The sequence below is a fragment of the Thunnus thynnus genome, chromosome 21 (genome assembly GCF_963924715.1).
Source record: "Thunnus thynnus chromosome 21, fThuThy2.1, whole genome shotgun sequence".
Taxonomy (NCBI): Eukaryota; Metazoa; Chordata; class Actinopteri; order Scombriformes; family Scombridae; genus Thunnus; species Thunnus thynnus.
In genome coordinates, this window is record NC_089537.1 from 27,521,541 (window position 1) to 27,548,625 (window position 27,085).

The 27,085-nt window shown below is 37.2% G+C and overlaps 1 protein-coding gene across 2 annotated transcripts in view; it reads left to right on the forward strand.

The window, feature by feature from the left end:
- Positions 1–27,085, forward strand: part of cubn (cubilin (intrinsic factor-cobalamin receptor)) — a 200,085-nt gene that overhangs the window by 62,212 nt on the left and 110,788 nt on the right. For both annotated transcript variants that reach the window (XM_067578819.1, XM_067578821.1), the window contains 13 exons: positions 295–485; positions 2,000–2,156; positions 2,613–2,788; positions 4,380–4,545; positions 4,922–5,147; positions 5,268–5,398; positions 8,093–8,282; positions 11,159–11,319; positions 11,656–11,837; positions 16,053–16,209; positions 16,940–17,130; positions 20,966–21,125; positions 22,379–22,560. In XM_067578819.1, coding sequence (XP_067434920.1) covers positions 295–485; positions 2,000–2,156; positions 2,613–2,788; positions 4,380–4,545; positions 4,922–5,147; positions 5,268–5,398; positions 8,093–8,282; positions 11,159–11,319; positions 11,656–11,837; positions 16,053–16,209; positions 16,940–17,130; positions 20,966–21,125; positions 22,379–22,560 — 2,270 coding nt within the window. The remainder of the gene's footprint in view (positions 1–294; positions 486–1,999; positions 2,157–2,612; positions 2,789–4,379; positions 4,546–4,921; positions 5,148–5,267; positions 5,399–8,092; positions 8,283–11,158; positions 11,320–11,655; positions 11,838–16,052; positions 16,210–16,939; positions 17,131–20,965; positions 21,126–22,378; positions 22,561–27,085) is intronic.

Sequence of the window (27,085 nt, forward strand, 5' to 3'; positions counted from 1 at the left end):
AGTAATCAACATAGATTTGTTGTGTGGGTTTTCTTCTAATGTTTCAACTTCTAATGTTTTGCACAGTGTGCATGTGTATACCTACCGTTTGATATTAAAATAAAAGAGACTCTAGATTAAGTTTTCTGTACCTCTGTTGATTCTTTATCAGTACTTTCAGCATTTTGCTTTTGTGAATGACACCCATAACATCAAGGAATAGATCTCCTACCCCTGGCAGCGTTAACGCCCTGCTTTTTGTAATTGACTGCACAGGTAGTGGAAGCGCTCATCCTGGTGTGTGTTGTGTCTTAGGTGATCCTGGTTGTGGTGGTACTTTCACTGACAGTGAGGGTATCATCATCTCCCCCAACTGGCCCAATGACTATGCCCACAACCGCCAGTGTATCTATTTGATCAGGTTGCCGGTGGGTGAGAAGGTGGCCCTCAACTTCACTAACATGAACCTGGAGAGTCACAGCAGCTGCACTTTCGACTATGTCGAGGTAGGAGCAGTAGGACTTGTTTATAGTTCAAAAAACATATCATGATTTATATCTGGAAATGTGAAAAATGTTGTTAGGTTTATGCCACTAAAACCCATTGTTAAAGGGTAATACACACTCAAATTATGCCAGCACCCTCCCTCCTAGCACATTTTAAGAAAGGAGGACACCACTTGTAGGAGAACAATCTGGTTCCAACTCCAAAGAATGCTGTTGGAAGAAGACAGCTTAGGGAGGGGTCTACAGTACCAGTGTTTTAATATATGAAATTTGGGCTCTGAGAGGGAGTGTTTTGTGCAACTTTCTAGCCTTTCTAATCTTTCACCCCCTCACCCCCTCTTTCATTCAACCTTAATTTAGACTCAGAAATATATTGAGGCAGAGACCTCATTTACAATATAGCTGAGCAAAGTACAAACAACACATCCTAAAAACAACAAGAGTGGCAGTAACAGTGCTGTGCTTTTCTCTAAAATCTGATTGGTTAAAAAAGAATGTGCTAAAAATAGAATGTGCTGAGAGAAATTATATAAGCTGATTATTTATTAGGGATGCTGGTATTTTTGCAAGGCAAGATAGTTTAGAGATAGGCCTATAATTGTTTGTGTAATGGAGTTACATAAGCAGCCTTCCAGACCTTAGGAACTGTACTAGTTAAAACTGAAAGGTTAAAAATATGTGTTGTGTTGTTGACTATAATTGGAGCGGTAAGCTTTAAATAGTATTGGTTAAGTTTATCCTCACCAACCGATTTCTTTATGTCTACAGCTAGTAATGCATGGACTACGTCACATGGAGAGAACAGCTGTAAAGTAAAACCATGCCTTGGCATTACCTTGGTGTCAGGATCAATAGCAGACAGAGGATATCCTATATAAGTTTCATCAAATAGGTTAACAAAAGATGCAAAATGTTTATTAAAAGCTACACAAATCTCTTTATGGTCTGGAATTGAACACTCAGCAGCTGTGGTGAGAATAGGAAATGAAGGGAAAGACTTATGGTTGAGAGAATTTACTGCCTTCCAGAATTTTTCTGGATTTGAATATGCTTTGGGAATTAAATACAAATAATAATAAGATTAAGCCTGTCTTATTGCAGATGTACATTTGTTTCTAAGCTGCCCAAAAGCAAGCCAGTGATCAGGGTCCCCGGTACCCCTGACAAGAGCCCAGGCTTTGTTTCTTTCTTTAATTAAGGAGATTTCTGCTGAGAACCAGGGACTTGACCAATTCTGTATTCTATATTTTTTTAAAGGTGTATGCTTATCAACCACTGAATTAAAAGATTTACAAAAACTGTCAACAGCTGATTCAACATCTGGGATTTTAGCAGTATCATGAGTATCACTTTTCAAAAGATCATTCAAGAAGGCCTGTTCATCAAAATATATAAAATTCCATCTAATCACCATACTGGATATAGTTTTTTCTTCCCTAACCTCTCCTCCTGTTTGTTCTTTCTGCCCTCCTCCTCTTACCCACTTCTCCTTACCCTGCTCCCCTTTCTTCTAGGTCCGTGATGGCAGGATGGAGACTGATCCTCTGATAGGGAGATACTGTGGGAGCTCACTGCCTGCCCTCATAGTCTCATCCTCCAACTTCCTATGGATTCGCTTCCGGTCTGACAGCTCAGTCAGCCAGGCCGGTTTCAGGGCTGTTTACACTGTTGGTGAGATTCCACATATTAACACACACATGATATGATATCCTGTTTATGTATGGTTTACTCTGTGATATATTTTGTTGGATTATTTACTTTGTATAATGTATTACACATTACTTCATGAATTAAATTATGCCTGTTCTGTTTAACAATCAAAAACAAGTGTACCTTATTGAAGGTGAGGAAAGATTGGTGAGAGAATTTGCTTTAAAAATTGTCTTGATAGAATACTGACACTTGTGGTGGTGCGGTAGTATATTCATCTTCTTCCTTATGTTAGTGTTAGTTTTAGACAAGTGTTGCTGCAGTTTTGACCTCTTAAATAAAGTAATGTTTGACAGGAAAATGAAGGAGCACCAGTATGTCCCGATAAAGGAATTATCACAGATCCAGGCAAAGATTTGAATTCATACAGTCTCATCTATATTCATCCCAATAGCCATTAACCCTCCCTGTCCCCAGCTTGTGGAGGTACTTTGTCTGGAACTGGGCAGTTTCACTCGCCCTACCACCCCAACAGCTATCCCCACAACAAGGTCTGTGAGTGGGTGATTAACCAGCCTGAGGGCTATGTAGTCAAACTCAACTTCCTGTCCTTTGACATTGAGGGAGGCTCCTGTCGTTTCGACTTTGTCGAGGTAGGTCATTGTTAAACTAATTCATACAATCACATTGTTGAATCTAGTTATGAAATGTTTTATTTAAATGTATTTGTAACAGAGTATTTTATCAATGTGGTATTACTATTACTTTTTTCATCTTAACTCTTATTTTCTTTATGTGTTTTAATACTGTAGTGCTTTGATATTCACTATGAATTAAAAATGCAGTACAAATTAAATGCATTATCATTACTATTATTATTATTACTACTTTTTCCTCAAGTAAAGGATCTTAATACTTCTTCCACTGCTCATAATGACTTATTCAAGAACAGTGGACAGGCTCCCATCTGGAAGATCTGGGGCCAGTTGTTGGTGTTTGCTGCAAGTGATGCCTTTAAATTCCTTAAGTGTTTTTAAGGGACAATATAAGAAATATTAGAAAATTTGAAAAAAGAAAAAACTAAATTAAAACTCTGTTATCTGTTGTACTCTGCCTGGGAGCACATCTATTGTCCTCCTCTCTCATACTCATACATTTCACAACATGTCACAACATATAAACAAATAACACATTTAATTAGCTCGAACAATGCTATTAACATACACAACCACACACATTTAACTGTACTAAATAAAACCAATAAGCTTTCCTGCTTATCCATCATATTGTACCTGTGTATTGCTTTGGTTTGTACCTATGGTGACACACAACTTGACAGACAACATGACATAAAACATGATGCTTTTGTGTTATTTCACTAAATCAGTAATAATAAATAATCCACTTAAATAGATGTGTGGTATGTCTTATGGCTATTAGAGATGTGCAGAGTGCCCGGTATTTGTATTTGAATCTATATTTGTTGAGACAGCTAAATTATTTACATTTGTATTTGTATTCAAATAAAAATGGAAATAGGTATAAAAATCCAGTTTTTGTTTTTATTACGCTTTTAATTTTAGTATATTAAAGTGTTAAAATAAGTGTTTATGAATAAACTATCTTACGACGGAGGTCCACACACCGGGTCTCGAACTTGAGTCTCCCAGAACATAGACAACTGCTCTGACTACTGAACTAAACCAAGTGCATTGCCAACACACAGAAAGACCTCTACTTATTTATATACCCATAATACAGAGACAGCACAGCGTGTAACATGTAGAGAAGAACTTCAAAGGCGATTCTTGCCTTGCACTTATCATTTACTGCCTATTTTTTACAACCTAACTTTGTGGAAAGGAGAAGGGGAACAACAGGTTATGGAGAGTCCCTTGTAAGCACTTTGCTCGTGTCAGTAGCTCAGGTTTATCCCTGGCAAACACCCCCAACTCCGGGAGTGATAAGGAAATGTGTGTCATGTAGCAGGTGGATGTGACTCCCTTCGCTGAGACCTGCTGCAGAGGAAAGAGACTGAGATAGCTATGTAACCAACATGGATGCCAATTTTTTTACTTCCCGAAGACAAATATTTGCACGAAATAAATGTTCGTAAAAAGCCCACTATTTGTGCTTTGACGAATAACGTATTTGGATTCGGGCACACACCTACTGGATATATTGATGGATGGAGAAGGGGATAATGGAATCAGTTGTAGTAGGATTGTTTCCTCTGTCTTTCAGGTCAGGGATGGCTCAACGTCTAGCTCTCCTCTGCTGGGGACATTTTGTGGTGTTGAGATTCCCCCCAGGCTCCAGTCCACCCAGAGGTCATTGTACATCCGCTTCAAGACCGATGCCTCTATCAGCAACCATGGCTTTGAAGCAGCCTATGGCTCTGCCTTGGAGGGTGAGAGCAGTATCAATAATTAGCAGATTTCACTTGTATGTCACCAAAGATTTTACTTATTACTGTACTGTTGCAAGAACAATATGCACAGACATTAATACAGATAAGAAGCACAAGCTTCCTACAGCTTTCAAAAGAACTTCATATGAGCAAGAGTCATCTGTTCAACCATGTTTGGTGACAGCTGGAGGTTTTACTTGTGGTTTTGAACTTGCTGAAACCTTTCAGAACTGTACATGATGCACATAACATGACACAGGCACCAGCATTTTATCCAGTATTCTTTTTAAAATGAGTGTCTTTTACAGCTACTTTTCAACTTTTCAAAATCTACCGATCTCTAAGTTGACCAGTTGTCCTTTTACATCTGCACTAGGCTGTGGTGACACCCTTACTAGTCCTTCAGGTGTTATCACAAGCCCTGGCCACCCCACAAACTACCCACATGGTGCCAACTGCACTTGGTACATCAGTGTTGCCCCAGGAAACCTAATTAGGCTGTCGTTTGACTCCTTCAACATGGAGTACCACGTGAACTGTAACTTTGATTACTTGGAGGTCTACGACAATGGCACTGTGGAGACCGGAACCCTCATTGGCAGGTATATGATACTGTGACTACACAATTTACAGTTTATGAAGGCTCTTAAAAATCAGCATAATGCAGATAATTGCATTCTATTTGTTGTAAGTAAATGGATGTGGATGCTTTGTATGTGCAGGTACTGTGGGCGTTCAGTACCTCCATCCATCACCAGTACTGACAACCTGCTGACCTTGCTATTTGTGTCTGACTCAAGTTTAGCCACTGAGGGATTCTCTGCCAGCTATGTCTCCATCAATGCTACCACAGGTACATAAGATATGATAAAAGTTATTGTCTCCTTGAAGAAACTTTTCTTTGCCTCAGCAAAGCGTTCATACATTCAGAAGTAAAAACCAATAAGACCAATTAACCTGATACAATCGATAAAACCAGTAAGACTGTAATATTGCAAGTATAACAATTTGAACCAGGATGTTGCACATTCTTTTTTTTCTGTTTTTAGTAAAATATTTTAGACCACCAATAAATTAGTCTTGAACAACCAGACTACACATTGCAAATGCAAGTTTAATTACAAATTTTTAGCTATGAAAAGAGCCCATGAAAACAGATTTCTGTTCAGCTACTATTCCCATAACTATAGGGGAGTGTTAGGGTAATGATGTGACCTGCTGCTGACTTGCTGCCTAATAAAACCTCCAAGCCTTGTGTATAGTAATATTAATATGAGTAGATATTAACTGTACCATGAGAGATGTCAGGGAATGAGGGGAGAGAGAGAGATAGGTAGGACTGGCATAAACTTAGAGGCCAGAAATCATCTTTTTAGATTGTGGTCAATAGGATGTAACTGACAAAGGACAGATCGAAGAACATAGAGGAGGTAACTGTCTGGTGTAACAGGATGTCAGGGTGAGAGAATCTGAGTTGTTGAACTTGCTGTGCCAAAATATGCAAATAAAACCAAAAGACCTAAAAGACCTCTCAAAACTAATTAATAATGTTGATGAACTGAAGTGAATATTGTTGTTTTTAAAATTCAGTGTATTATTTTAGTTTTTTTTTTTTTATTTGATTTTTGTATCATATTTAAACCCCAAATTCATTCAGATTAAGTCATTATGGTTTTCTAGTCAAATGAGGGTCTGTATCTATATGTACATTTCTCATCCAACAGGTCAAGACAAATTCTTTTAAATCGCTTGTAAGTTAGGAAAGATACAGTTTGGTTCAGTTTGGTTCTGTCATTAAACAACTTACACACAACACATTCTTCCATATATTCATGTAAAAACAAACTGACAAACAGGGTTGGGAGGGTTACTTTTCAAATGTAATCTGATACAATTACTAATTACCTGTTAAAAAATGTAATCAGTAACCTAATCCAAGTATCACAATATTAAAGTAAGGTAACTTGATTACTTTCCGTTACTTTTGGATTACCTCAATAACAAATTTGCAAAAAAGAGAGAATAAATATCAATAAGATGACTTTTACTTAATTCTGTAAGACAACAGAAAAATCAGTGGCAGTTTAAATGCAGGTCCAGAGCAAGTGTCTGTTTCAGTGTTCAACCAGCAAATGACAGCAGAGCCAGAGATTTATTTATTTTAAACTATCGTTTAGCAAATGACAAACTGAACCAAGCGCTGACTACAACAGAGCACGTCCTCAAATGCTGTTACTATAATGTTACTATCGGTACGACAGCAGGACAGCAGTGTTTGTACAGTGCTCTGCTTCCACTCCCTGCAGGCATAGTGGGAGTGCCAACTGCATGCTGTAGCTTTCATGCAGTGTTTTTTTTTGGTATACTAATTACATAATGCCGTCACATATATTCTTTTACTCTCCAAGTCTGCTGACAAACAAAAACACACAGATTCAATCCAAAATAAAAAACAGACATTCAGAAAAAGAACATGATTGAACACACTATTAACAGCATATACAACAAATCAAGTGTTATGTGTGATACTGAAGCATGTCACAGGTTTAAAACACTAAAAGTTAAAATAAACTATTTGTAGTGGCCTAAATGAAGCAGTTTGTATAAGTGCAGATGCAGTCTTTTATTCTATGCAGAAAACCTTAAATGTTGAATCTTAATCTTAATCAGAAATCCATTAGAGTGACAGAATAGCAGATATGTAAAGAATCACAATTTAGAAGGAGCTGTCTATTATGAACTGTTAACAGAGACATAAAAGTAGGTTGCTATTACCACCGTAAAGAGAACTCACCTATTGAGCCATTGACAAAAACCATTGCTGTTTTACTTTTCTTTTTTCTTTTTTTCCCAATGTGATTAACAAAAATCCTCTCTGTAAACCACTGAAAAGTAAGCCAACGCATCATTCTATGATGTACTACATGTCAGGGATCCCAAACGGGAGGCAGGGTTGGGGTTTGGGCTCAGACATGATCTCTGTAATTATTCTTCTAATCTAAATCAATATGCCTGGGCACTGAGTGAGAGGGGAGAGGGCAAGACAGCACCTTATACACAGAGCTCAAGGTATGTCTCCCCAAAATGGCCTATAATAGCCTATGAAGTTATATAATTATTAATCAGCTTATTTTGCTGAATCATATGGTTTTCTTGCAGCCAAGTAGCAAATGGCCCAAGGCCTGGTACAAGTCTGTTGCTCTATATGTAACGCAAAAGTAATCCAGACTGTTTTTGGGTGAAGTAAGAGTTTTTCACAAAAATTTAATTGAATGGAAAAGATTTTAGGGAAATACAAAGTTTTATATACAGGGTAGTTTTTATTTGGACAAAATCCAAACTTCAAAGTAAGTAGTAACGAAATACTCAGATTTCAAGTGTCTGTTTAAACTGCATTACTCTCTCATCATCTCTATAACATAAAACATAGAATTTTTGTTATTCTATTCATTGTTGTATATAAGTTAGTCTGGCTAATAGTCTGGTTGAATCATATTTATTTTTTTACCTATTTTTATTTATCTGTCGATCTACCTCTCTATCTCAGACTGTGGCGAGACCTTAATCTCTCCCACTGGGTCCTTCAGTTCACCTAACTACCCTGACTACTACCCCAACAATAGAGACTGCATCTACAAGATCATTGTGCAAGTCAACATGCAGATTATGCTTAACTTCACCAACTTTGAGCTGGAGGGCTCCCCTCCTTCTTGCAACTTTGACTTTGTGGAAATCAGGTAAGTACAGACTTAAAATATTCAGAGTCTGAAATTATGGCCTGCCAAGTGAGAATGGCTATACAGTTTCACCTACTGCATCTCTATAAATTTTAGATAGTAACATCTGAATGCCTCCGCCAGGGACCCCACAGGGGTCCGCAGTCACTGAATAATATAATCAGTAGTATTGTTTATAAAATGGGAATTGCCAAAAGTATGCCTTTATAGTTCACGTTATCTTTTCAAGCCCTGTATATTATCAACATAATACTCCTATGATATGTGGAACAGTTTTGTGACTTACTTAGCGATTAAAATACTGCACTGCTCAAAATATTTCACCAAATATGCAAAACTCACTTTTTCGTACTAGTCTGTGGTTTTTTGACTCTGGCTTACAAAACTGGTATCAGTGCATTCTCTGGACCTTCATTGTCAATATTTACCACATACATTTTTGATTTTGTTTTATTTACTGGAGACATTACTTTGTTCTTTGGTGTTTCAGTGCAATATGTAGAAAAACAGTGTATCTCACCCATAAAGCTTGAAATTGTGCACAATTTAACAGACGTCCAGTATATGAGCTGGTGATTGACCATGCAAAATCTGGTGTAAATAAAGCCATAAAGGCAGCTGTAAAACATTTTTTAAATTAACTCACAAATACAAATTTTTCAAATTTCACCATTTTTGCTGTGCATATCCACTGTATGCTCCAGATTGAGCTGATCTAATATGGTACAAATCAGCCAATCTGTGTATTAAATACAAAAGTACATTTCATTTATGGCCTCGTCACTCATGGCGTGGTGCACAGGTTGGAGAACATTCGTGCAAATGAGGCAGCACAAAGCAAGTAGTCGGTATTGTGGTTGAAATTAGTTCTTAAACCTTGCGCCAAGAAAAGACGTCTCTTAACCATGTGTGTGTCTAGTGCAATATCAATTAACTGACACTTATCATCCACACCACAATCCACACTTTTTTATTAATGTTGAAAATGCTAATAGATTAACTATTTTAATAAACCACTCACCGACCAGTTTAAATTACCACAAAAAATGTATGTATGTGAGGCAAGGCAGGAATGATTCTTAGATTAACTGTTTTCTACATTTACCTATACTGTGTGAAAAGCTTCTCCTTCAGTTCATTAAATATTTGCAGCCTCTGAAGGCAGCAGTACAGATTTGTTGATAAAATTGCAGCGTCTGATTAGAGAAGTGCCGTGCCAGAGTGCAGTGCCATTACACACAGTTGTTCACTGTGTTTACCTTCATTAAATCAAATGGAAATGACACCAGGCTGCAACAAAATAACCACGCAGGATGAAAGAGCAACTACTGAAAAGAAACACATACATTTTATGCATGTAATTGTGAATTAGATTTTTTTCCTACATTTTTTTGCATTGCTAAAAAAGGCTGAACTTCTGCAAAAAAAAGGTAGCTTTGGCTTTTTTAAAAATCCTTGTAGGGTTGTATTATTTCTGAAATGCACTTTCTGTCTGTACCAAGTGTTTTCTTTCAGCTGTGGTTTTCACACCTTTTTCACCACTCCTTTGCCTCTCACACAAATGAATGGGTTAGGGTTAGGGTTCCAGCTTGAATAATGGAATAATTGGCAGGCTGCCAAATCTGCTGCTAGCTTAAAGTAATTCAAAAATGAAACTTAGTAACAATATGCATTATGTTAATAAGCAAGAATGAACAGAGGTTTGTATATTTAAATTACCCTTTGCATAGCAAGCATCTAGACATAAATGTGTTAAACTGGAGAGACAGGTCATGTATTGACAAAATAAATTCATTATCGAATTCAGTGTCTGTTATTTAATCATCAACTTTGACATATCTAGAGTTTCTGAAGTCCAACACATAAATAACCTGACTATTGTTTCCACTAACAGAAAAATACTGTGTATTTAACACACCTATTTTCGAACAAAAATTAATTCAAATGTACACAATGAAAACTGACTTTCACCAATTTTCATATTTCTTACTAGAGTTATAACCTATCATACGCTACAATTTGTCATCAGCTGTACGTCAGTTCTTGTTTTATCTCCTTACTGTTACCTGATTTATCCTAAGACTTTTCTTCTTGCAAAGGAAAAAGTATACTGATGAATACCTGAGAGCTTAACTAACCATAACTAACTAACCACATCTCCACACATTACAATAAGTGTTTAAACACATGACAAACAATGAGAAATGATGAGAAAAATGGTCTTTCTCGATTGTATGGGTAAAAGCATTCCCTGAGTTACAAGTGCTCCCCCTACTGGCTTGGACAGGATTCAACATCCATCCATTTAAAATGGACAAACAAAATTCTAAAAGCAAAAATGATGTTAATTTTACATTAAAAAAAATAGATAACACAAACACTGTATTTTGTATGGGTCAGACTGGTGATGGACTGAGACACTACTGTGGTCTAATGCTGCCTGTGTGTCCTCCTTATAACCTGCAGTCCAACTAATCTCTGATAACTCTGTGCAAACTTCATTTTTTTTCTTCAAATAATATAAAGATATCCTATTTCTAATCATATAAAAGACTGCCATTTATGTGGTCTCACACAAAGCATTTTTGAAAAAGGCCAAATGTTAGCTAAAGGAGAACTGTTAATTTACCTTGACTGTTATATGTTGTCCAGATGGTCCCAGCACTTTTTACTTGGAAATCACAGAAATTCACAGATTCAGGATTTTTTTTAATGGGCGAGAGGAACTGGATGTAATGTAAAAAAAAAATTTAACCAGTGAATTTTTTTACTTTAACATGACCAGCAAAAAAGGTGAACCAGGGACACTGACAGAACATCTGTCTGTGGTCATATTTAATATCACTGACATTTTGAATTTCCTCCATCTTCTACAGGGATGGTGGCTATGAGACATCTCCCTTAATTGGTAAGTTCTGTGCCAATCAGGGGCCTCCAGTCCTGATATCCCACAGTAACCGTCTTTGGGTTAGATTCCACTCAGATGTCACTGTGACACGTCGTGGATTCACTGCCCACTGGGATGGCACACAGACTGGTGAGTGGTTGATTTTTGACTGATTGATTGATTGATTGATTGATTGAATGATTCATCATTTGATTGGTTTATTTTTGTTATGCTAAAATTTCTCTTTTAGCCAGGTTAAGTGAATGCTTGTCAGCATTTACACTAATAAGAATTTAACAAGTAAGTTAGTTTTGTCAACATCTACCGATTCTGTTATCATGCCTATCTAAATGCCTAAATTGGCTCATTCCTTTGCATCTTCTGGTCTCACACACACACACACACACACACACACACACACACACACACACACACACACACACAAACACACGTACCTGTCCATCTGATTTCATTTCTTTTCCCAAGGCTGTGGAGGGGTGTTGACAACTGCATCTGGGGCATTTTCCTCCCCTAACTATCCTTTGCCCTACCACCCTAATGCTGAGTGCTACTGGAACATCAGGACCAGCCAGGGCAGCCAGCTTCTTCTCTCTTTCTCTGATTTCCACTTGGAATCCAGCTCTGCCTGCTCCTATGATTACCTGTCTGTGAGTACTGTACCTCCATAGAATTTGAGTGCATTATGCAGTGGTCTGAAGATGATTAGTTTATGGGCTGATCACTTGACTATATTAAGTTGAATATTAAGGTTAAAGGGGACGTATTATGGTTTTCCTTATTTTTAGACATATTTATAATGTCACAATGTCGGATGTTCATGTTAAAAGTGGCCGACGTGTCAAATAACAAGGTAAACGTATGTAGCAATAATCCCTGTGAGCAGAAGGCCCCAGCTTCAGACTGCTCTGAACGCTAAGTTTCCAACGGTGTTTTCTACTTTCAGCCCGAGCTGACGTCAGTTCATGACAGATTTCTTTATATGGATATCTGTTATGTGTACCGCGCGCGAGTTCGCTGCTCCGCTCCGGGAGTAGTTACACCAAGCCACGACTCTATTACACAGTACAGCAAAGTACCTGTTGGAGGTGTGCTGGTTGTCTGCAGCTCTTCATAAAACATCTCACTGTCTGTTTCTGCTTGTACTCTTCCTCCCCGCATTATTTCCGCTGAACAAATAGCTCCAAATAGCTCCATATGTTTTTTTAGTGCCCACGAAGCTCCGCTAATTCAGTGAGGAACATGTTTTTACTTCCTGTAAATTATTCACAATAAAAGTCTCCTGTTAGTTAGCCATTTAAAAGCTTTTAATTTGAAGCAGTGAAGCAGGAAATGTTTGGTTTACATTGACTGTAAAGTTACACAACTCTGATACATAAAGCTGGCAAATCAGAACAGAGTGGGCTCATCGGGAGGGGGGCCTTAAAGAGACAATAGCTAAAATGGAGTAAGAGAAACTATGTATATTGAGGGGCTGCCCTTCATGCAGCCCCTCAATATACATAGAGCTACCCTATACTATTACATAGTATAGGGTAGCTCTGCATGAACTGTAAATCATGCAGAGCTACCCTAGTGGAGTCCAAAAATAAAAATTTAGAGCTTAAATGAGCATAATAGGTCCTCTTTAAAAAAAAAAAAAAAAAAAAAAAAAACATTGGTATTGAGAGATATCCACAGATATACATGGAAAAGTAGTTCTTTCAAACACACAATGGTGGAAACACACATCTCTGAAGAGTTGGAGGTATATAAATACATACATATAAAAAAGGTGATGGAGAAAAGAACCAGGTTAAACAACTTCATGTGGTGAATTACAGTACAGTTGTCATTTTAATATTTCCACATCATATATATCTATGCTAAAAGTCAGCATTTAAGAATACATTTAAAAAGCATTCATGATACATCATCCATGAGCTGAATAACCACTAAGGAAAAAGACCTAAATCAAAAGCTAATCAATCAGTAAATCCCTCACAATCTAGAGCAGGCATAATCAATTAATATATTAATCCAAATCAAAAGCTGATTTATAATCAAAGCTGAGTAATATTCAATTAATAGTAAATGTATTCAACGGCTATAATCGACACTAGATACTAGACTAGCTAGTGAACACAGTGGAGCATTTAGCAGCCAAAGAGCCAGATATTTTCCTCAGGAGTTGGTCGAGAGCAAAAATGTAACTAAAAGAGTGAATATTGGACTTGCATTTACCAGGTGGACAGAAACAGAACTCCAAATGAATGATGTTGCTCTGTAACTGCTGGATATGGAAATAAGCAACAGTTTGCTAACAACTTCAGTTCAATCAGTTAATACAGCTATATGTCAACTTATACAAATATATGAAAACTGGATACTCAGAATATAGCATCAAAAAAAGTTATTCTGAAATATGTTAAGATAATTAAGACCATTCATCAAACATGGAAACTCACTGGAGTGCCTCAAACAGATTAAGAGGATTCAGCAGCAGCTAAAAGTCTTTATCAAACAACAACCATCAATCCGAAGTTGGAAAATATAAGTCAAGTAAGAGAAAAGTTAAATGCAATCTCAAACCAATCTTGAATGGACAGTGGTCCCCCCAGCAATCAATGAACAAGCTCTCCACTAACAGAATGCCTGTTTACTTCACACTGGACTCAGCTTATCTTATGTGTCTTTATTTAGCTTTTTTTTTTTTTTTTTTTTTTTAGCTAGCAACTGTTCCTCCACTGGACCCTCCAATCCTCATGTTTCCCCAACTCCTCCACTGGATTCTCATGGTTCTCATGGTTCCCCCAACCCTCAGATGTTACCAAATAATGATGTTATTATTAATAATGTTTAAGCTAATTTAACCCAAAAGCAGGACTCAGACACACGGCTTGCAATAGTTCAAATGCAGATTGAGAACTTGTGGAGACGGAGGTTTGGAGAGCTGATCCAGAATAACGGTGGAGTGGGGCAGGCAGAGAGAGCTGAGCTGTCAGCTGAAGGCAGGCCAGCAAGACACTGGGTGAGGCAGGCAGACAGAGACCGTAGCAGAATAATGAACCTGAGGCACAGGTAAACAGAGTCAAAACAGAGTTCAGGCAAACACAAGATATATACTGACTAGGAATTTAAACTTGGCTGTAGCGTTAGCACCACGTTGGTGAACTGAACAATCTCGCAAAGACTGGAGTTTAGAGCCAAGGAACCCAGGACCTCTCCTCCAGGCCATATCCCTCCCAATCCACCAGGTATTGGTAACCCCAGCCACGACGGTGGACATCCAGGAGCCATTGAACCGAGTAAGCACGATAGTCTTTGACGATCCAGGTGGCAGGAGAGGGTTCAGAAGGAGGGCAGAGAGGCTGGAAGACACTGGTTTCAACTGAAATACATGGAATGTAGGGTGGATTCCTATGGCGCTGCAAAGACTGGCAGGGTGAATTGAAATGTTAACATAGCCACTTGATTAATTAATTGAGTGATTTGATTTACCATAGCCTAGTTGCTGTCAGAGATGCTTGTGCTATCCCAGTAATATTCCTTGGATGAAGATTGCTTTATGGAGGTTTCATGGTGGCCAGATCATTCTTTGATGTTTAAGCTTTTGGACTCAAAGTAGGAGTCAGACACAGTTTTATTGTGAAGTTGTAGAGATGGAGGTTTGGAGAGCTGAGCCAGAACAACGGTGGAGTGGGGCAGGCAGAGATAGCTGAGCTGTTAGATGAAGACAGGCTAGCAAGATGCTGGGCGAGGCAGGCAGACAGAGACCACGGGAGAATAATGAACCTGAGGCACAGGTAAACAGACTCAAAACAGAGTTCAGGCAAACACAAGATGATGGCCAAACATTCAGTTGAATGTTTGGCCATCATCTTGTGTTTGAATGTTTGTACATCTTGTGAATGATGTATGTATGTGCAGAGTTTGACACTAGAAGGGTGTTTTCACATTCATCTCCTGAAAGTGGAAAGTTCTCTGTGCTCACCGAAAACAAGCATAATTTGTGACATCACAACTAATTTGGAAGCCAATTATGGTCCAATATGCATCTTACACAAGTGTGGAAACTTGAAACCTCCAGTGCACATACACTGAGAATGGACTTTTCATTGAAGTAGGAGACATCTTGTGTCAAGCAGGTAACCTTTTAAAATGAAAAATAATTACATATTTATACATCTTGTATTTTTATTGTAGTAGAAGGAGTAGATGACATTTTAAGAATTTCTAACCAGGTAATTGAACATTTTTATGGAAAACATCACATCAGACACAGATCATTATTCAAAGCAGAGTATTCTTAGATGTCTTAAACCATGTCTGGAGGGGATCTTTAAGTAAAATCAACACACTGTTTTTTTTATTACATTATCCTATTTGCTGTTCTTGGTCTTGTGTTTTTCTTGTGTAAACATAGTTGCATCAGCATTTGGAATTATACATTTTAAAAGGACAGTTATATAGTATTTTCCTTTGATAACTGAATTCATTGTTTGTCATTATGACATGAATTTTCTATAACATTAAAATCAAATCACAACACAGAAAATGGAAGTGAAGATGTTGGATTGAATTTCAGTATTACTCAGCAGAGGGCAGCATAGTTTTGCCAACAGTAAATACAGTACAAAGCACTGTCAGTTTTTGTGAGGAGGTGCAGGGAATTGCATTACTTACTTTCAAATGGTCATTAACAATCATTACTCCATAACTTCCATCCATTTGAACTCATGAAATTCAAACAAACAGTAGTGAAGTTTTTCTCTTTACTGTTTGCTAATGCAATAGACAAGTCATTGATGTCATTAATGTATTTTGTTTCCATATCACCATTTAATGTGTGTGTGTGTGTGTGTGTGTGTGTGTTTGTTGTTCAGGTGTATGATGGTAACAGCAGCAGTGCCACAGAGCTGGCTAAGCTGTGTGGCAGCCAGCCACCCAGCACCATTAACTCTTCCAGCAATCAGCTTTACATCAAGCTACGCACTGACAGCAGCGTCAGCACTGGAGGCTTCTTTGCATCATACACATCCAGTACGAAAACACACTTATACATGCATTAGGTCCAGTAAGGCAGGCAGGATACTGCAAACTGAGTCTGAAATGCAATATTGTTATATTGTGCTGCAGGAAATTGTGTTAGGAATATTTTGAAAAATTCAACAGTTTTTATTACTTTTTAGCTGATTTGGGTCGAATAGCCAATATCTCAGCTTAAGTAAAAGAACTGTCTCTTGAAAATATAATGTACTCAAGTAGATGTAAAAGTAGTCATCCGAGTAACTGTGTAAGTACAAAAAAAAACTGGAACTGAAAAAATCTTCTTGATTAACACATGTAGTAATACACAGCATTCTTATTTTGTTTCATTTGCATATGTGTGACATTGTTTGACCACAGACAATGATAATGGTAATGTTGGTACATCACGCCTATTTTCTATGAAATACAATACAATCAAATTAAAAACTACAATTTACTGAGACATGTTTCTTAAGAACATGTAACAAAGTAAATATAACTTGTTACTGTTCATCTCTGCAAATGTGTTGGAAAACATTTACTTCTTAATAAGAACATAAAACTATGAATATCTATGATACCTTCTACCTGATGTGTTGTATTTAAAAATACAGAATATTACAATTTTGTCAATAAACCAATAAAATTCAGTTATTAAGCCATGGTCCCAATTTTCATCAATATGACTGATATTGACTGAACTCCCAGGATTCATCTGAGATATAAACTTGTTTGTTTTCAGAATGTCAAAAGGTGCTCATTTCAGGCCGGCACAGAGGAGTGGTGGAGTCACTGAACTTTCCTAACAACTATCCCATCAACTCACAGTGCAGCTGGACCATCCAGGCCAACAGTGGAAACACCATCAACTATAGCTTTAGTGCCTTCCAGCTGGAGGCCACTTCCAGCAGTTGTCATTATGACTACATCAAGGTACACAGACACACTGTTCATGTCACTATGCTATTCTGGTTCACTTTGTAGTTTTAATGATTTGCAGCAGTCTGTCAGCAAACTGTAAGCATGAGTTACTTACTGCCTCTAGTTACTACTACTACCACTACTCCACTAAATACGTATAAACTGATTAAATCTACCAAAAAAGAAACAAACATATGTGTCAAGACAGTGTTTTTGTAGAGATCCATCAAATCTCCATTTTATGATCATAAAGTTGTCTAACAAAATAAACAATAGCCACAGGATAATGAAAATAGTTATTTTAGAATTGGCTTAGACCATGCATAAGCACAAATCATAAATGTCCCATGGTCTTAAAAAATTATATAGTCAATATTTATTCAATGTAAACGGTATATTAGACCCACAATTATTTAAAAAAAATATTGGGCTTAAATATACAACATTTAACAGTGTGAAATTGCTAATAATACACAATTTATGTACTAATTATAAAATTAATAGCTTATACTTTGTAATCCATAAATCATTATCATAAATGTAATGAAATTATTAATTTATTTAAATTGTCATGCTCCCACTTTTAGATGAAAATAGCTTATATATTGGAATTTCCATATTGGAATGTGACAATGATTAATTTCCCCCATCTGATTTGGCTGTGATATATGCAACTGGTTAACCAGCAGCCTGTTCAGTGTTCCTCACAGCCTGACAATTCAGTAGTGGCACACGGAGGGGCGCTCTGCTTTCGGCATATCACAGCCTGTTGTGGACATAGATGAAACACAACTTGCACCTGGCACAGCAGTAGAGATTTATTTTGATCAGTTCCACAGTTCTACACATTCACCAACTTTTGTTACAAACATACTGTGTGGTAGTGGTGCAACAGGTATGCAGGCAGTATACAGGATTCACAATCAGGCTCCAAACAGTTGTGCCAGTGACATGTTTACCAGTCAAATCTGCCTTTCTGGCCTCTACTTCTGAAACTACAGACATACTGTGTGGTAGTGGTACAACAGGTATGCAGGCTGTATACAGAATTCACAATCAGGCTCCATCTGCCTTTTCTGGCTTCTACTTCTGAAACTATTGTTTGCATTTCACTAGCAGTAAAGTTTTTCTACATTTTTACCATCACAGCCCTCTTTGCAATGAGTGACAGCTCTCTCTACTGCTGCACCGTTCCAACAGAGCTTTCCTTATGTAGAAAAATGGGGGCATGGTAGCATGCTAATTACTGATAGCAGGCATGCGTCTGTCAATTTAGAATGATTCTGATTCACTAACATATGCACAGTGATAAGAACAAAATTGGCCAGTGCACACGTGTCATGAATCCGACAGTAAATTTGCGCACGCGCTTATTTTAAGTGTGCAAAGTAAGAACATTTCTTTGCACATATTAGTGAACGAGGCCCAATGACCATCAGTGTGCGTCATGAGTATATATTAGAAAATATGTGCTCAAGAGAGATGGATCTTTGCTGTGAGACTGTAGATGGTATAAGATCTGGATAAAGTGAAGTCACTCCTCAAATCCTCCCTTAGACCTTCCATACAGGCAGTACTTAACATTTCAAAGTAAAGAGACAACTCAATCTAAGGAAACACAAATTCAAGTTGCAATGGCTAAAAGTGATAATGCTATTAGTGCAAAATTGTTGATGAGGTAAGTTAATGGATTTAAACCAGCTATACCAAGTTTGACTGAGAGTTGAACTAAGCAGTTAATCACATTTTGGAGCGACCACGCACTAATCCAAACTATTAAACATGACAAGCCAAGATGTTGTCCTTGACATTCTGGCTTGTATCTTCTCAGATGTATTATGGACTGTCAGATGTATTATTGTCACATAATACTGTAAAAGACTCATCCTTGTTTACCTATTGGCCCTCTGGGAAATTGGAACAACACTGTGGCTGTTAGAGTACAGATGGCACAGTCAAATACAGTAACATACACAATTACAACAATAGACAGTTAATAAAAATTGACAAGCTATTCTTTGTGCACATAGCCTGGACATTTTAATGGTTTGTGGTTTTTATTTCCTGGTAAACTGGTGGTTGTGTCACATTGGCCATCAAACTCTGAGCCACTGCAGGAATGAGACATGGCCATCTTTCCCACTCCTCCCTCTCGTAGCACAGTATATATTTCATTGATTGGTGATGCTGAAGCATATAGCTGTGTTAAACCATGATCACGGGGCTTTTCTGTGCTTTATGATATTTAGGCTATTTGATGGTGCTGATGTGTATCTGTCTTTTGCCCAATTAGCCCCCAGGCTACTAAATTGCATATTTTGATATGTTGAAGTTGTGGAAAACTGTATATACTTTGTGAAATGCTATCTACAACAATTTATTATGTGTACCTTCTTCTAAAATCAGTATTTAATGTAATACATTAAGTTATTGAAAACAAACATTTTTTCTCACACTGCATTGTTTTTACAGCTTTAGCATATTTTCAAGACCTTGTGATATGGCCGATGGTCCAGTAAAGAGATGCCTGAGAGAAAAGAGAGGACAAAGAGGTGAAAATAGGGACGTGGAGGGAGAAAAGAGAAGGAGAAGAGAGAGAGAAAGCATACAGCTTGGACGATCATGTGCTTGTGGACAACAAACAGAGTTAGACAGATGCAATGATTATCATAACAGTTGTTCTGACAGTTAATCAGTAAAACATGATAAATTCATTGAGAGGATAATGGTAACAAGTACAAGGCCATGAAGTAATCAATTAAAAGCAACTAACCGAAGGTTAAGGCAAATTATTCCAGATAATCCAGGGTCAATAGGAAAAGGACTTGCAGTCTGAATAAAAGGTTAAGGAGACCAGACAGGTATGAAGGAGCATGCCCATTTCAGAACAATGGATTTTAGATGCACTAGGCAAATGAAAATGTCCAGATGGGTAGATTTGAATGCTCTGCAACAGTCTAATGATTGATAGATAAACTGGTGTTTACACATGGTGTTTAGTGAATTAAAGCTGCACTCACTGTCTCCTCAAGGGGGGTGGGGGATTTCACACAACAGCAAATTATACACAGCTGGCATCAGCCTGGGCCCTATCATTGCCCAGCTGGAAATTTTAGATGGCTGCAGTGACACTGAAAATAAAAGAAAATGGTATTTAAATTCTACTGAACTCTTCTTCACATACACTAAATACCACTATATGTATTTCTTCTATAAATTCTCCTCCTGAAATCCTAACCTGACTAGGTCTAAATTCATTCAAATGTTCTTCCAACTGCAAAACACAGTTGTAGTGTACCAAATATTGGACAGAACCCGTTAATACTCAGTGCAGATAGCATATCAGAGAGGAGTTCATTCATCTAAGACACGTGTATAAACAGACAAGACAAACAAGTCTCAAGCAGTTTCTAAACAGCTTAATTTAATTAGTTTGTCAGTTGGAATGTGAAATGTGATTTAATAAGTGATTAATTGATTTAAATAGATGTATTATCTGGGACTTGAATTAACTGCCACTGTGGGAGCCTGGTTTTGATTTTTGGAAAATGATGTCTACATAACCTACAACCTGTATGAGAAAAATGGTCATTCCAGAGTGTGTCTTTGCTGTTTGTCCAACATGATTTGTTGGACATGCCTTTCATTAGATGTCTCTTCAATGTAGGGCTGTGTTTTAATTAAAAAGAACTGTCTTTTACAGTCTATTCTAATTTGCTAAGAAACAATTCTTTAGTTTTTTGTCACTTTGTCAGTCACAAAAATATGTACAAGTATATATTTGCTAAACAAAACTGTGTATTATAATCTCCACTCATACCACTTTCTCCAAATATTACTGTCCAAGCTCTATAATGGGCCTAATGAGCAAGCTCCTCTGATTGGTACATTCTGTGGATACGCGGCGCCGCCAGCCAACAGCACCACAACCTCAGCCCTCACCATGGTGTTCCACACTGACTCGTCTGTGTCCATGTCTGGCTTCCAGATGATGTGGTATCAGAATGGTAAGAGGGAAATGTGTATTATTGTTGTGTTTCATAAAAATTAACAGGATTACATAGAGATTTTACAAGATTTTACACTTCAAAATTTACAATAAGCTCATAAAATATGATTGTCAGAAATATTGTAATATTTTGCTCATCAGATTTAAATATAAATAAATAAATAAAATAAGGGCTCTATTTTTGTATATTGCCAATAGGCCCAGCACAGATCACAGTCAAGAGCTTCCAACTGACTTGGAATGCATCAGCTGACTTTTGATGATTTTTGTGGGGATATGGGTGAAATGAGAACATTCTTGATGTTACATTGTCACAAATATCACATTGCACAAAGTATAAGCTGTGGATCTGGCATTAATCGTGGCAGTTAACATCATCACTCCAACTACAAACAACAGATAGAACAGATACCTTCTGCCTTTAGATGGTTGTAAAGTGTCATTCAGATAAAGAAATGGCCCTCAGTATAGGCTTCTAGCTGTTGTGGATGACGGATGCTGGCAAGAATTGCTCAATCTTTATTCTATCTTGCTGGCATTAATGCCATAATCAGAATAAAACCATTCATCTGTGTGTTCACTTGCCAGTTGAATTTGATTCATTCAGTTCAATTTTATTTATATAGAGCCAAATCACAACAGAAGTTATCTCAGGGCACTTTTCACATAGAAAAACACAGAATGAAAGTGAAATATACAGTCTAACATGAATACAATTTTTGTAATTTCAAAGAAGTTTATATATGTGCTCTCACAAATAAAGTGAGAAAATATTGCAGAACATATGTGCACTTTGTTTGTTCTACACTGCTGTATTGACAATGGTACACCCTATACTGCACTTAACAGGCACAAGCAAGGAAATAATCTTAGTGGCCTCAGGAAAATGCAACTTTGCTGAAGCAGAGGTATGCTCAGTACCATGCACCAGCTCCAAAACAGAGCCCTAAGAGTGCACGTGGAATCATCCAGTTGTTTTACGTACTCTAATTTCATGCATGCTGTTGTAAAATATATGTTAAAATGTACCACAATGTCAGCTGTCACCTGCAAAGTAAACTGTCTCCTTGAGACTTCCACAGTGATTGTTTGACCTCCTTGTTGCTTTGAAATGTACAGTCATAGTTCTAGAGCCTGGATCATCACTTTAGTAGAAATGCTGTCAGGTTTAGGTGACATTATTGCACACTTGCTTTATTCAAACTGTAACAGCCTCTTTGGTCCCTTCTGACTTGAAATCTGTTCCTGCAGGTTGCGGTGGAGAGCATTCTGGTCCCAGTGGTTCCTTCAACAGCCCAGACTACCCCAACAGGTATCCAGAAAACAAGGAGTGTATTTGGTATATCACGACATCGCCTGGCAGCAGCATCACTCTCACTATCCATGAGTTTGATGTGGAGTTCCACCAAGACTGCAACTATGATGTGCTGGAAGTAAGATATGACCTTGGCTTTCTATTTTTTAGAGGAAAACACTCGCCATTTCAAATAAGATAAGATAAAATTGATTATGGTGATGAAAATGTTTATTGCAACATTGCTCTAGGTGCTAGAATCTGATCTGTTCTATAGTTCTTTATTTTTAGAAAGATGAAAATCACATACAGTACTGTGAAAGTCAGGTTTCACTTGCTCTCTTGCAGAACTCTATCCAGGCAACTTGCTATAATTCATAGACAGCTAACATTTATTGTTCAGTTTAATCAGAAGTACAATTATAAATAAAAATTTAGTTGAAGCTATCTGGAGAAGAGAAGCACAGTCTCTGACAGTTTCCTTGCAGTTTACTGTTGTACCTGGTTGTGGTGGAGGCAACTTTAACAACTGTTTATGGTTTTACTGTTAAATAGTTTAATCTAAAACAATGCATCAGATAAGGGGCAGTATAGAAATTACAAGGCTGTGCCCTTTATAAAAAAGCAAGACTATACTCAAAAGTAGTATAGTATTTTATCTCAAAATACTATATGTATGGCAAACATAATGAAATGGTGTAAAAAAAAAAAAAAAAAATCCAGCTCCTCTTTTGTTATTAATTATTTAATTTTAAATAGCTGCTACACTACCTGTCAAAGCTTTAGCTAACCCTAATATAGGAGTATTAATACTTTATTATTTAATTACTTCGTTATTGGAACCACCTCCTTTTGGTTAGGATTTGTTAGTGCCAGAAGGGAGCACTAACCCTTGTTCAATTTAATCAGTGAATTAGTCTCATAGACGTAAATTCGTGTCCCAAACAGTGACCTCTATTTACTGCAGCTCAAAGAAACAACCAAACACCTTTAGGATAAATGAAGACATTTATTAATAGCTAAACGTCTTGTGGATACATGATAAAGCATGATAATATACAGAAAATAATAAATAAAAAGAAAGTAAAATAAATAAATAAGGTATGTAAATAATAATAAAAATAATAAAGAATATTATTCAGCAAAAGTGGCTCGAAGTGTGTGACTCGAGGTTACGTTAGTAATCCACCGGGGAATGCTAAGGGGAAAGCTACTTCAACTTCTCTAAATAAATTATTTTAATTTCAACGTTATTAGACATCAACCCTTGATCAGAAAGCCACGTTATGCCTTACTGTTGGGGTGTTTCGTCGTGGTAGAGGCGTCATCTCGGCAGGTTCAACGCATAGACTGTAGATCCAGCGTCGTCTGATGCAGCATCACGAGTGGTGTTGTAGTGAAATTGCCCGGATCAGCTGTAGGTGACATCTTCGTAGGTGTAGAGAATCAAGCCGTGTAAGGCTGCTCTGAAGGAGTCTTTAGGCCGGCTTATCTTCTAGTTTGCAATAGTACTCTCAGAGAGCAGAGGGGTGTACGGCGAAGCAAGTTTAACATACCCCGGCTTTCTTTGTGTGAGCTGGCTCGACAAACCCTTAACTCGCGATCAGAGATAAGTGGAATCACTACGGTAGTTATGAACTTTCTCTGCGGATTCTGTGCACGTCCCCGTGAAAGGGGGCGTTTGGCGCGTCATTTGACTCTCTCTCTGCACAAAATGGATCGATCGTGTGCCGCCTACTTCAGTCAGGAGGAACAGATGATTATAACGGAGAGCTATGAAGAATACATTATCACAGCAAAAAGCAACACTGTTGCTGCAAATAAGGAGAGGGAGGAATGCTGGCAGAAAATTGCTGATCATGTAAATTCGTTAATAAAAAAACTAATTCGTAATTAGTTAATATACTTATTTTACCACTCAATGCTCTCTCCGTGCCTCCCACATCCAGAGCTCTTACACTTTAAACTTGATGCAGCAGATTTATACATTATACTCAAGAAGTGTATTTAGGTCTGACTCTGTCCCATATTGAAGGATAAGTGGAAATCACTTTAGGTTTTGGCCAAATCGAAGTGAAATTTATATTATATATATATATATAATATTATCTGTGATAAATACCAGTAGACTAATCTATTTTATTTTTTGTTCGAAGTATTTCTTCATTAGTTTCTTTTTTTTTTTTTAATTTGAAATACAGTTTGATATATATTTAACAAAATCCCATCCCACAAGTAACCCTAACCTATTGTACCATTACAAATTACAATATGACTTATCAAATCAATGGTAAGTATGATAAAAGACTAATCAATTTTCTAACCGATGTTCTAATAGCTGCAGTACCAGCAGTGTTAAACCGACTTGGCAGCAAATCAGCTGGTTAGTGAAAGGACAGCACTTTTCATTGCCGATTTAACCCGAAACTCGGAACATAACCTGCTCCGGACCAGGTTAAGTTTGCAGTATAAGTTACCATGGTGATGTAGCCAGGTTAAAAGAGAGCCATCTTTGTGACATTGAAAACCCTGGCTTTGGGCTCAACATACTTTGCTAACCCACTTATCTCTTCTCTTCTTCTTCTTCTTCTCCTTCTTCTCCTTCTTCTCCTTCTTCTTCTTCTTCTTCTCCTTCTTCTTCTCCTTCTCCTTCTCCTTCTCCTTCTTCTTCTTCTCCTTCTCCTTCTCCTTCTTCTACTTCTTCTTCTCCTTCTCCTTCTTCTTCTTCTTCTTCTTCTTCTCCTCTTTGTCCTTCTCCTTCTTCTACTTCTTCTTCTCCTTCTTCTTCTCCTTCTTTTTCTCCTCCTTTTTCTCCTCCTCCTCCTCCTCCTCCTCCTCCTCCTTTAGAAGTTCACGTTGAGGATTCAGGCTTTGTTTGGCTTGTAGTAACTTGAGTTGAGTACCGAATAAAGTTTTGTCAGGCTATGCTCAAATCTTCAGTGGCGTTTACTTCAAAATAAAATACTGTCCAAGTTTACATTGGAATAAAAGTACTATACATGGAAATACGAGACTTAATGTTACTAATAAAACAAAACAAATTAACTTTTAGCAAAAAAAAGATTAAATATGGATATTTTTGGTTGAAAAACAAATAAAAGAGACGTCTTAAGAATTTTTTTTGAGTTCTTGGAGGCCAGCTCAAAGAGGAATCTCTTTGAGGCTGTTTTTATAAGTTAGGATAAAACGGGAGGAGTTTGGGTGTGTTCTTGGGTTTCGTGCCAAATAAGTGATGAATATTCAATTTCTTTGTTTTAGGGGCTTTAGGTGTGGCTGGTGCTTTGCAGCCTGTGCCTCCTGAAGTAAAGGAATTTGGGGAAGTCTAATTCTGAGTTTTTACATGCAAAAACTCACACTTCAAGTCACTGTTGCCTATTATTTCACATTAAAGCTGTAAACACATTCTTTTCATAATGTCCAAGCATTACATGATATTTTCTAATTAATATCGGTCCTGCAGCTTGTGTCATATTTGTAAAACCATTCAAGAAACAGTTAAGCAGTTTACATGATTCATGATAAGTCAGTTCTTCTAATAACAAACATTAACCTTCATATTAACACTTCATGATGTTTAAGCATACAACCTTCATTGCTCAACTTTCTCACATCTCAAACCATCTGCTAAAATAGTTGTTTAAGTTTAATACTATAGTGAAAGGAAATAAAGTTAGGCAACACTTATGTGATAAGATTACTTTCAGAAACATATTTAAATATAAGTTGAACATAACCCTTACTTCATAATATAAAAGCATTCAATGTGACTGTTCTTTAACAATAAAAGAAAACTTTAAACTCAAATCCTTCAAGCATTATATCTTTACATTCCTATTACTTCAGAAACTTCATTCTTTCAACACAACTAGTTGTCTAATTTAACTATTAAAATATGATTGTGTATGAGGTAATGAGATCACAAGTTATACACTTGGGTGATTTTAAAATACAAATTCATGGTTATCCAACATTCATTAATTAAGGGAATTTAACTCTTGTCAGTAGAGGGCAGTATGGTTAAATATAGTATAAAAGGTTAATAAAATCTAAGTCCTATATCTTTTTAGTAGATAGTCATACGCCTATGAAAGTTATACCATTCTTCTTGTATTTACATGACAAATAACATGATATAAGTTGCATAATAATTAGACATTTAATTTACAGGAATTTCAGGTTTGCCTCAGATTTGCACGGAGGCTTCACAAAGTCCTCAGGAATGTGGGTTAGTTTTATGGCATTGGTGATAAGAGTCTGTGCTCCATCTAAGCTGGGAGTTGTTTTTCTCTGGTCCAAGTAGCCTTTAGGGTCAGTTAATGTTCTTAGTTTGTGTCATAATTCAACTTATCGAAATGATTTTTTAGGAGGTCTTTCTGAGTCTGTTGAGCATCACTGATCAACCCCCACTTAGAAGGTTACAAAAGGTCAGTTCTGCAGGCCAGGGGTCTGCTCTTACAAGCTTAGGAATCCAGGGAGTCTGTCTCTTATTTTCCTTAAGAATCAGAGATTAGTTAACACAATTAAAGAACAAGCGGTTGTCCTCCTACACTAAACTTTTGACTGGTACTGTATATAAATGGTTAACACAGCCATCAAATGAGTCAACTTGAAAGGCACCTGTCTTGTGTCTGCTGATGGACTTAAACACCGCAATGCTTTTGACA